This window comes from Ascaphus truei, chromosome 1, assembly GCF_040206685.1.
Source record: "Ascaphus truei isolate aAscTru1 chromosome 1, aAscTru1.hap1, whole genome shotgun sequence".
NCBI classification, from domain to species: Eukaryota; Metazoa; Chordata; class Amphibia; order Anura; family Ascaphidae; genus Ascaphus; species Ascaphus truei.
This window is the reverse complement of record NC_134483.1, coordinates 93,296,568-93,308,469: the sequence shown is the minus strand read 5'-3', so window position 1 is coordinate 93,308,469 and position 11,902 is coordinate 93,296,568. Positions and strand designations below refer to the sequence as shown.

The 11,902-nt window shown below is 46.5% G+C and overlaps 1 protein-coding gene across 1 annotated transcript in view; it reads left to right on the top strand.

Moving 5' to 3' along the window:
- Positions 1-1,426: 1,426 nt before the first annotated feature.
- The window catches only part of TNPO1 (transportin 1), an 84,035-nt gene continuing 73,559 nt past the window's right edge, over positions 1,427-11,902 (top strand). Inside the window, exons 1-2 of the mRNA XM_075579563.1 lie at positions 1,427-1,626; positions 7,294-7,369. Of these exons, the coding sequence (XP_075435678.1) occupies positions 1,522-1,626; positions 7,294-7,369 (181 nt within the window). The 5' untranslated portion in view covers positions 1,427-1,521. The remainder of the gene's footprint in view (positions 1,627-7,293; positions 7,370-11,902) is intronic.

Sequence of the window (11,902 nt, the reverse complement as noted above, 5' to 3'; positions counted from 1 at the left end):
CAATATAGGGTGGGCTGTAAGACCCAGTGTATCAGTATAGGGCGGCTGTAGGACCCGGTGTATCAGTATAGGGCGGGCTGTAGGACCCAGTGTAACAGTATAGGATGGGCTGTAGGACCCAGTGTAACAGTATAGGGCGGGCTGTGAGACACGGTGTATCAGTATTGGGCGGGCTGTAGGACCCAGTGTATCAGTATAGGGCGGGCTGTAGGACCCGGTGTATCAGTATAGGGCGGGCTGTAGGACCCGGTGTAACAGTATAGGGCGGGCTGTGAGACACGGTGTATCAGTATTGGGCGGGCTGTGAGACCCAGTGTATCAGTATAGGGCGGGCTGTAGGACCTTGTGTATCAGTATCGGGCAGGCTGTAGGACCCGGTGTATCAGTATAGGGCGGCTGTGGGGCACAGTGTATCAGTATAGGGCAGGCTGTAGGACCCAGTGTAACAGTAAAGGATGGGCTGTAGGACCCAGTGTATCAGTATAGGGCGGGCTGTGAGACCCAGTGTATCAGTATAGGGCGGGCTGTAGGACCAGGTGTATCAGTATAGGGCGGGCTGTGAGACCCAGTGTATCAGTATAGGGTGGGCTGTAGGACCCGGTGTATCAGTATAGGGCGGGCTGTAGGACCCGTTGTAACAGTATAGGGCGGGCTGTGAGACCCAGTGTATCAGTAAGGGTGGGCTGTAGGACCCGGTGTATCAGTATAGGTCGGGCTGTGAGACCCAGTGTATCAGTAAGGGTGGGCTGTAGGACCCGGTGTATCAGTATAGGGCGGGCTGTAGGACCCAGTGTAACAGTATAGGATGGGATGTAGGACCCAGTGTATCAGTATAGGGCGGGCTGTGGGAGGACCCAGTGTATCAGTATCGGGCGGGCTGTAGGACCCGGTGTATCAGTATAAGGCGGGCTGTAGGACCCGGTGTATCAGTATAGGGCGGGCTGTAGGATCCAGTGTAATTGTATAGGGCGGGCTGTAGGACCCGGTGTAATAGTATAGGGCGGGCTGTAGGACCCGGTGTATCAGTATTGGGCGGGCTGTAGGACCCAGTGTAATTGTATAGGGCGGGCTGTAGGACCCGGTGTAATAGTATAGGGCGGGCTGTAGGACCCGGTGTATCAGTATTGGGCGGGCTGTAGGACCCAGTGTATCAGTATAGGGCGGGCTGCAGGACCCAGTGTATCAGTATCGGGCGGGCTGTAGGACCCGGTGTATCAGTATCGGGCGGGCTGTAGGACCCGGTGTATCAGTATCGGGCAGGCTGTAGGACCCGGTGTAATAGTATGGCGGGCTGTAGGACCCGGTGTGTCTGAATCGGGCGGGCTGTAGGACCCTGTGTGTCTGCATCTGGCGGACTGAAGGACCCGGTGTGTTTGTATCGGGCGGGCTGTAGGACCCGGCAGCTCTCCTCCCACTTTCCCGCAGGCCACGCCTCCTCACTGTCCTCGCGCTCGCTGCACTGTGTGGTGTCCTCCTCGCGCCGCCACTTCTGTCGTCTCGCGCCGCCGCCTCGAGCTCAGCATGGAGTACGAGTGGAAGCCGGACGAGCAGGGCCTGCAGCAAATCCTGCAGCTGCTCAAGGAGTCCCAGTCCCCGGACACCACCACGCAGAGATCCGTGCAGCAAGTATCCTCCAGCAAGGGGGGGCCGCTTCGCCGCCGGACGGGTCTGGGCTTGTTGGGGGGGGATAGGCCGAGGCCTGAGTTCGGGGACAGGCCGGACTGGTGGCAGGCGGGCGGGGGGTGTGATATCCTCCCCCATGGCTGAGATCTGTGTGCGGGGGGAGAGCGGGGCCTTGTGCAGGAGAGCGGGAACATGCCGGCTCCCTCCGTGTAAGTGCGTGGTGAGGCCTGCGGGCCCGGGCTGGGCGCTGTGTGAGAGGCCCGGGCTGTGTGGGGTGTGCGCGCAGATTTATGACGGGCTGGGTATGGTGGAGATCCGGGTGTCTGCCGGTGTGCCCGGTATAGGGTTAATCCCCCGTGACTCCGGAGCAGCTCCCGGCCTCACTTCCCGCCACACCCGGTCCAGGCCTCTTCTCCTCACTGCTTCCGGCTGCTGGCTGTCCCCTGGAGACCCCGATGTGCCGCGGCTTTACAGGGAGAGGCCGTGGGGGACAGGAGTCTGATCGCCCTGTCCCCCGCTCTATGCACACATCTGAATGTGTGCAACTATTACCTTACATGTGCTCCTTTATCTGTATGTGTATGAATATGCTGCTTGTCGCTGAGAATAGTTGCAATATGTGTGTGTGTGTGTGTGTGTGTGTGTGTGTGTGTGTGTGTGTGTGTGTATGTATATATATATATATATATGTCTGTGTGTGTGTGTGTACATATACTGCAAATATCAATTCTATAAGATCGCTTCTCATCCTGGAGGACACCAGACAGAATAGGCATTTCATTCAAAATTATATAGATAACATTTTGAATGAAGTGACTATTCTGTCTGGTGTCCTCCAGGATGAGAAGCGATCTTATAGAATTGCACTAAATATAATCTACACTGGTTTTGAGCTTTGTAGTTCCATGTGGACCCAAACAATAGTGGCTATCTAGTCCAGGGGAGTCCTCAGGTGTGGGGTTATAGTAGTCTGATCATTGCTTGTAACTTCTTTAGTCTCATGTCTGTATAGTTGGTGACATCTGATTGACCTTCTTTGGTTACAGTATTGACCGCCTTACATATATTTAAATATTTAGTCCAAGTTACCTGGTCAGTTTTTGTTGGTGAAATTCCAACACCATTTTCAAATTGTTATGTGGGCTACTGAAAGAATAGTCTATTGTCAGTTGTGTAATTGTTGTATTTGCAGTTGCTACTTCTAAGCACTAACCATTTTTATACATTGGTATCATTTATCTTAATAGTATTACAAGAACAGGGAGTTTTATTAAGCCATGAGAGAGCTATTTTTCAGAAGAGCTTACAGACTAAAATGTGTGTGCTTATCTATTTTTAAGATTTGTTATACTTTTTAAATGAACAGTTTAATTGGCCATGTTTATCATAATAACTTAAAAATCAGGATTTAACTAAAGGGGTAGTCGAATGTTGTTTTGTTTATTGTAATGCGTTTGGCTTTGAAATTACATTTAAAGGGACAGGCCCACCTAATGGGTACAATGTTTTTTCTTTTACAGCTCACCAAAGTAATTGGCTTCCTTAGGGCCGTTCTATACTGTGTGCGGCCTGTGCCTGTGCGAACGCGCTGCACGCTTTTTGTGGGTATACAGCCCGTGCTGTCGGGAACGACAGGCAGGGAAGGTTGTGTGTATATATGTGTATGTATGTGTAATTTATTATTTATTTTAAAAAAAACACATTTGTAAAAAGAAAATATTTATTAACATTGTACACACACACACACACACACACACACACACACACACACACACACACACACACACACACACACACACACACACACACACACACACACACACACACACACACACACATTTCAGCAGCGGTAGCGGCGCAAAATCTTTTTTTTCCTACTCTTCCCCCCTGTCGGCTGGCTGCCGCTCACTGCCGTGCGTGCGCGCTGTCCTATTATAGAAAGGCTGACTAACCTCAGCCATCTATAATTGCCGCGTGCGCACGGTGCAGCAAACGCGCACTATAGAACAGCCCTTTTTAGGCGGCGTCCATGCTGCCAAAGACCGTGCGGAGGCGCGAGCGGCGAAATCCCAGTGCCTTAAAGCAATGATCGCCCCCACGTGCGATAACAGCAAGGGGCGCGAGGGATCAGTTCAATCTGATTCTTCGGCGTGACAGCCAGGTCATGTGAACGGTTCGTCCAATGAGAGCGAGCCAACTCTGTGACGTCAGACACGCCCCCAAGTCGCGTCTGCCTTGTCCAGAAAACGCGCGTGACGTCACGCACGCCTCCGCACGGTTTTCATCAGCATGGATGCAGCCTTAGATGGCGTCAATGCTGCCGAAGACCACATGGCGTGCCCATAGACCGCGCGTGTGACAGCAGGAGGCTGTGTGCGAGGAGTCGGTTCAATCTGAATCCTTGGCGCGATAGCCAGGTCATGTGAGCGGTTCGTCCAATGAGGGCGAACAAGCTCCGTGATGTCACAGACACTCCCCTCACATCGTGTCTACCGTGTCCAGAAACCGCTCCTGCTAAACGCGGGTGACATCGCGTGCACCCCTCCATGCGATCTTCGACAGCATGGGCGCATCCTTATTAGTAACAACTTGATGTAAATACAGCGTTACATTCAGTAGTTCATCCTGATAGCAGGGTTTGTTTTTATCCAGATTTTATTTTTGCCAGGACCTCTTTTGTTGGTGTAGAATTGTTTTGTTTGCTGCTAGTTTATTTATATGGTCGTCATTGTTTAAAAAAAAAAAAAAAAATTACATACCAACCCTTTATAAAATGCATGTATTCTGTGATTCCTTATGCCTTCCATAGTTAGGCTTTGTGTGCCAACATTTGGAAAGCTGTTAAATATATCTACCTGTTGATTATAATTCTCTGGGCAAGAGGGGTGTCCTCTGAAAAGTTTTAATGAAGCACCCAGTAAAATGTTACTGATTTGTTGTTGGAAGACAACTTTACTGCAGTGTGTGTGTGTGTGTGTGTGTGTGTGTGTGTGTGTGTGTGTGTGTGTGTGTGTGTGTGTGTGTGTGTGTGTGTTACTACACCTTGCATCATTCAGTGTTTAGCGGAGGCGATTCCTACTGTGGATTGCAGATTTTAGGCGTTTTGGTTTATGTTCTGATGGAAGATGTATATATTTCTGTAGTCACCCACTTGATGCAACAAACCAGTTTTATACTGAATAGCTGCTGCACTTACAAAGCAACTATTTTACCACGTGTTGAGACCTTCATCTGCATCAACCAAAACACTCAGTGGCATGCCTTTTTAAAAGCGGGTTATTACAGATGAAGTCAAACATTTCTGTGGTAATGTAGACATAATTACTCTTATTTCAGTGGAAGTGAATTTGTGTGGGAAGGAGAAAAGCTTGACTACAAAGGTGCAGTTCGTCTTGTTAGATTTCCTCCCCCACCCTGCCCTTTTGATTTCATATGGATGGGAAGCAAGAGGACCCTCTGGAGCTGTAACGTGTTATATTTTTATTATTGGAACCCCGTGGTTTCTGAGATGCTTACTGCTCATGAGATGCCTCTCCAGGGTAAACAAAATGGTGTTTTGAATCGAGTCACGCAGGCTCAACAATCTGCAACTCCATTCCTTGTGACTTCTTTTTGATCTATTTGTTGCTGTGGATTTATATACAAGGAAATATCGGAGCTACTTGTCCTTGTATTTCCGTGTTTTCAGTCCCTGGAGCTGAAATGAACACGGGTCAGCTTCGAGGATGCCCATGGAGAAATAAACAAGGGGGATGGAGGGAGCAGCTAAAGTAAGGTTTTTGTGGTGCATCTTGGGACTTGTCATTCACTTAGTAAGTTATTAATACAGTCAATTATCGTCGCGCGTAAAAATAGACACTGCTTATGAATGTGGAATATGCTTTACGTACAGGGTACAACTCGCATGCATATCCAGCATATATGGCAAATGATGAGTTCGGTTTTGCAGAAGGTATATTCCTTGTATATTCACCCTTCATGCATACCGCCCTGTTACAGAAGAGACTGGAATTCATTTCAGTCTAGAGTCAGTTTTGGCTACAATTTTAGACAAAACGCAAGTCCTGTTGTAATAACATATTACAACGTGATATGTCACAGATGAAGGTTTACGAAATGATACTTGCCAATGAAACATTGAGATACTTTTTGAAGGAAAAAAAAAAGCAACATATCGTTTCAGTTTGATGCTGAAGGTAGCCCAATGAGTTCATATTTTTGCTGCTTGGCTGAAAAATACATTTAGCAATTTTTAAAACTAACTTTTTTTTAAATAATATTTTTGTGCCATTTTGCAGTTGTGATAAAAATTGCTAAACAAAAATCAAACTGAATAAAATGGCCAGGTTAATTTTTATAGAAACTACAGAAGAAAAATAAAACGCCTTTTATGTTTAGCAGTTTGTGTGTCATGGAATGGGGAACATGGTTACATGATACTAAGAGCTCTGCTTGAAATACATATCGGTCATGATTTCTGCTCTATAGCTATTGTACACCCTGCTTCTTTAATACCACAATATTCTAAATCTCTTTAGTGGTAAGATAGTTATAGGAGAGAACACCCAGATATGTTCAAGGCATTAAACAGGTGTGACTCACGGTTAATCGTTTTAAAATTACATAGCCATTGAAACATGCAAATGAGTATCCAAAAAAAGATTATTTAATCAGTATTGTGTACAAGGAATGTGAGGGGGAAAATATAGTAAGAATTTGGTCAGTTGATATGAGGTAAATGTTCAGGGTTTTTTTTGGGGGGGGGGGGTGGGTTGTGTGTTTCTGTTCCAGAAAACATGTTTCTATGTGACTAAAATATGTTATGTTGACTGACTGGCCTTATTTACCAAGCATTGCTACGTCATACGATACATTTCAGCCCATTGTTTTGCAGCATGTTCTTTCAAGACTTCAACTGTCTCACGTTTTAATTTCCTCTGTATCTGTTACATACGCCCATAACATACATACATACATATATATATATATATATATATATATATATATATATATATATATATATATATATATATATATATATATATATATATATATATATATATATAGTGTTCGACAAATCTATACATTTGCTCGCCCCGGGCGAGTGGATTTAACCCCCGGGCGAGTAAATATTGGCCCAAGCAGCACACGTTTGGTACTAGGTGGCGAGTAGATTTTTTTTTGTGGCGCGTACATTTTTTGGTGATTTGTCAACCACTGTGTATGTATGTGTATATATATATATATATATATATATATATATCTATCTATATCGCCAACTGTCCGCGAAATGTCTGTAAATATAACGTATAACCTCTCCATATTACGTAACCATGTATCGTCTTCATAACTCTGTGCCAAGGGCATACTTGAAAACGAGAGGTAACTCCTCTCAATCTACTGTTTCCTTACGGATCAGTGCTGCTTGGTTAATATGGCCCGTAATCTTTTAGCTGCCAGATGGGCCTGAAAAGCTGGATCCTATGACACGGAAGGGGTTAAACGTAGGATTTGCGGCCTGGTAAGTGTTTCCCCCTCCCCCCGGTTTCTCCTATAGGGAGGTGATCCAAGTTTGTTGATATGTACAGATTTGTGTTCTATCATTTTTGTTGCGTTCTATCATTGTTTTTGCTATGAGACAAACTTCTCCTTAACACCTAATCCTCTCAGAAATTGGAGCAACTGAACCAGTTCCCAGATTTCAACAACTATCTTATTTTTGTTCTTACCAAGCTAAAATCTGAAGGTAAGTGCTTTTGTGGTTTGCATATGTAATGTATAGGGTTTAAACCTTTTTTATGAACTTGTTGCCGAGGCGGCTGGGTTGATATTAGAGATTCAGACAATAAAAAAGGCGAGTGGAATAAATGAGATGTATGGCTGTAAAGAGATTGGGGTTATATTTGGATGAAATGACCGTACACCTCCATGCAGTGAGCGTTTCTGCGTTCTAATCTCCTGCAGTTATTTTTTTGCATAAGTAGTGACGTTTGAGTTACACCTGTTCCCCTGGTCCACATTAATATCCAATAGATAAAAAGCCAGTTTTAGCCCTCTGCTTCAATGTAGCATTTTATGCCCCCTGACAGTGAAAGGGGTTATAGGGCCAGCCCTACATAACCAGGAACAAAAAAAGCTGTGTGTGCTGTGCACGCGCATAGTAAGTGAAACTTCTTTGACTTTTGTCACAGAAATTGTATTTGTATTGGTGATGTTTTAATTAAAAATCAAAATACAATTTCATTGACAAAACGCAAATAAATTTGACTTAGAACATGCGTACACATCCCTTGTATTTGCACTAAGCGTGAATTCCTCGTGTGTGCGTGACTGTGTGTGTGTGCGTGACTGTGTGCGTGTGACTGTGTGTGTGCGTGTGACTGTGTGACTGTGCGTGTGACTGTGCGACTGTGCGTGTGACTGTGCGACTGTGCGTGTGACTGTGCGTGTTACTGTGTGACTGTGTGTGACTGTGCGCGTGACAGTGCGTGTGCACGCGACTGACTGTGCGCGCGACTGACTGTGCGTGTGACTGTGTGTGTGTGCGTGACCATGTGCGTGTGTGTGTGACCGCGTGCGTGTGACCGTGTGACGTATGCGCAGCCCCCCTGCACCTCACACATCCCCCTAACCTATTCACAGTCAGTGTGTGTATGTCAGTCAGTGTGTGTGTATGTCAGTCAGTGTGTGTGTATGTCAGTCAGTGTGTGTGTATGTGTCAGTGTGTGTGCATGTGTGTCAGTCAGTGTGTGTGTATGTGTCAGTGTGTGTGCATGTGTGTCAGTCAGTGTGTGTGTATGTGTGTCAGTCAGTGTGTGTGTGTGTATGTGTGTCAGTCAGTGTGTGTGTCTGTGTGTGTATATATGTATGTGTGTGTCTGTCACTGTATGTGTGTCTCTCTTTCTGTGTCCTGCCCCCTCTCTCCTGACTCCTCCCCCCCCCCCTCACAGACAGGCAGAGCTGCGGACTCGCGGCGGCTCTGCCTGAGACTCTCCTCCCTCCCCCCCCCCCTCACAGACAGGCAGAGCTGCGGACCCGCGGCGGCTCTGCCTGAGACTCTCCTCCCTCCCCCCCCCCTCACAGACAGGCAGAGCTGCGGACCCGCGGCGGCTCTGCCTGAGACTCTCCCCCCCCCCCCCCCCCCCCCTCACAGACAGGCAGAGCTGCGGACCCGCGGCGGCTCTGCTTGAGACTCCTACTCCCCTCACAGACAGGCAGAGCTGCGGACCCGCGGCGGCTCTGCCTGAGTCTCTCCTCGCCCCCCCCCACCCCCCGGCGAGACGCGGCCGCACCGGGCACCGGGCAGATACCTAATAAAGGCCCCCCCCCTCCGGAAGTGCTGCGTGGGCAGAGGCAGTGTCGGCGGGGAAGGGGGGCAGCGTGTCATCGTCAGCGGGAGCTGGCTTGGTGCTGTGGGGAACGCAGCTCACTCTACCCCCCCCCCCCCCGTTCCATGCCTCGGCCGAGGGAGGTCAGCAGGAGTGGCGGCAATTAAATTTTGAGGGCTGCCGCCGCCGCATGTCAGCGGGTGGGGGGAGCAGAGCTCGTTATGAGCTGCGGCGGCGGATACCCTCCATGATCCCTGGGCTCCTCTCCTCGACGCAGGAAAGCGGAGGTAGGGAGGAGAGAGGCTGCGCAGCATGTCAGCGGCCGTTAGGAGCGGCGGCTATCGCCGCCGCATATGTCATGGTGTGTGGGGGGTGTGGGGCTGGGTGGGGTGTGGGGGGTGATTAGGAGCGGCGCCGGCGGCTATCGCCGCCGCCGCCGCATCTGATTTGTGGAGCGGGTGTGATGTCAGTGTTGGGGTCGGGCTGAGCCAGAACACAGCCCGGCCTCAACTGCCAGCACTGACGTCACATCCGTTTCATTTCTGTCTCCACAATTCTTTTTTGCCCCATCACGAATGAGGTGCCACTAAGGAAGTTTCACTTCAAAATTGAACCGCTTTAAGTTTAATTAGCTTGAAGACCAGGTAGTTGAGTAGCTGGAGAAATCCTGTAAACTTGGTTGTGAACGGCACTCGCATCTAATTTATAAGCTTGTTAGTGGATGAATGGTGCAGGTGGAACAGCTGATCAGCATGGTTAGCAACAATAACAGGCTCAACAGACGAAGATCCCAGAGCACCAAATGTAGGGCAAAAGTGGGCAACGTGTCAGGCTCGCCACCCTTTGTCAAGCTCCTGTGTGAAAGGATCAGCGCTGTTTGGTGCTCCACGATTTTCATGTTTTTATTATTTTCTTTTTTCCCCTTGTTAATTTTCTGTACATTAAAACCTAGGTGCAATTGGGTTAAACAAAGAATAAGGATATCGGGGAAAAATGCCATAAACAAATTTTCTTGCTTTTTTTTTTTTTTTGGCAGCACCTTACTAAACTGGCGGCAACGTTACGTAAGCCAGTCACTGCGCAATGTTAACTTTGCTGTCTTGTGCAGGTTTTTTTACAGTTACAATAGGAAATAATTTAATCGGGGTACAGGATACAGTAGAAACTTAAGTGCTTTGATTAAACCCCTTTTTTATTTTTTTTTTTACATTTTTCATTAGTCTGTAAAAACTGATAACCTGGATCACTAGTAATAATCCTTTGTGCCTGCATGCGTTTATAGATTTCTTTGTCCCTATTGATCATTTGATATGTTGCAGCTTTGTGTTTCGCCTTTAAAATGTTACATTCAATTGCTACATCAAATAAGCTTTGGGGTTCCTTGAATTGTCTTGTATCTTTTTTAAATGAATTCCCAACACCTGTATTTTTCACAAACCTGCCTGCAAAACGGGTCCATGTTATAAGTAAAAAGCTCAGGCAGCCAAATAACATGTTTCTGCATTCACTGTTTCCATGGAGACACTAATAATAGATTTGGGCCTAGCATTTTTATACAGTACTTTCAAATACCATTTGTTAAACTGCATCCATCAACTGTGTGTGTTTGTGTACACATACTGCACGTTGCACTTATGAATAAATCATTGCTATACACTTCAGTATATGTTTTTTTTTTTCCTATTTTTTTTTTTCTCTTTAAGCTCACCTTTAGCACTGAATTCTTCGAGGGCTTAGTATTAAGCAAACACTTCTGTTTTCCAAAGATAATGGGATATTCCTGTGAGGAAAACCTTTTCAGTGCCAACGTTGTGTGCTGTGCTTCAACAAGCATGGCTATTCTGGCAAAGCCCTTTACATTATGTACTTGGGGATTCCTGACTCCCATTGTGTGAATATAGAGCAAAAATAAGCATGGAAGCCAAATAACGGTGCAGTTCCCCTAATATTACCTGTTTTCCATGTGATCTCCATGTGATATTGCCTTTTAAAGCAGATTATTAACCGGTTTGTTTTTTTTGTCTGTATTTAATTTTTTATTTCAAAAGGCGCAGAGCACGTGTTCCCATGATGATAACTTTTGCTGTTTACTCTCACTTTTTCCACTCCATCAGACAGCACAGCTGTTTTCCATGCAGGCTTCAGAAAATTAACCCATTGAGTGCCCCACGATGTACCCTAAACTCGAAGGATGACACTTTGGGAGCCAATTGTACTGGATACGTCGTTTTTATGAGTGCTCATTTTCTAAGAGTAGATCGTATTCACCGCTCTCTCGTTCACGTCCTGGTGTGACTGCCTGCGACCATGTGATCGCTACACCAACCGCGTGGTTGAAATCCAGAAGAGCATGGTACTCGAGATGACGCAAGTCTTTTGCACTCTAAGGTTGTCACTAAGGGATAGACACTTGGCAGCCATATTATGTTTTACGTTTGTTTTATAGGAATAAAATAAATAGTTGGGAAAACAAACAGGCAACCTATTGTACTGTGTTGTGAAGAAATAGTACTAATTAAAAATAAACACGTAGTATGAACTTCCCCTTTAAAGCCAGTGTAGTGTGTGTAAACAGACAGAGAAGCCCAATGCTACATCCAACATGACAGAAATACATAGAAATACTTATTCTCTTGAAATAGGGTCATTTAGTTTAACCCTTTGGCCAAAGCTTTGTAAGCTTGCGAGCCACGACAAGGCAGACACCTGTTCGCAAGGCCTAACACTACCAGATAAAATACCAATATTCCTCTATTAGGATTAAAATTCTCATTTACCTCTATTAGGAGGGAGAAAGACCACAGTGGGTCTATATCCAGCAGAATGAAAGGACCTGCAAACTAGGGAAGTGGGGAGGGGCGGGCTTAAAACCTGGGAAGGAGTAGCCACTAACCTCCAATAGCTGAAACAGCCGTGAATGGGTTAAGAAAACACAGAACCCCAGCAAGGGG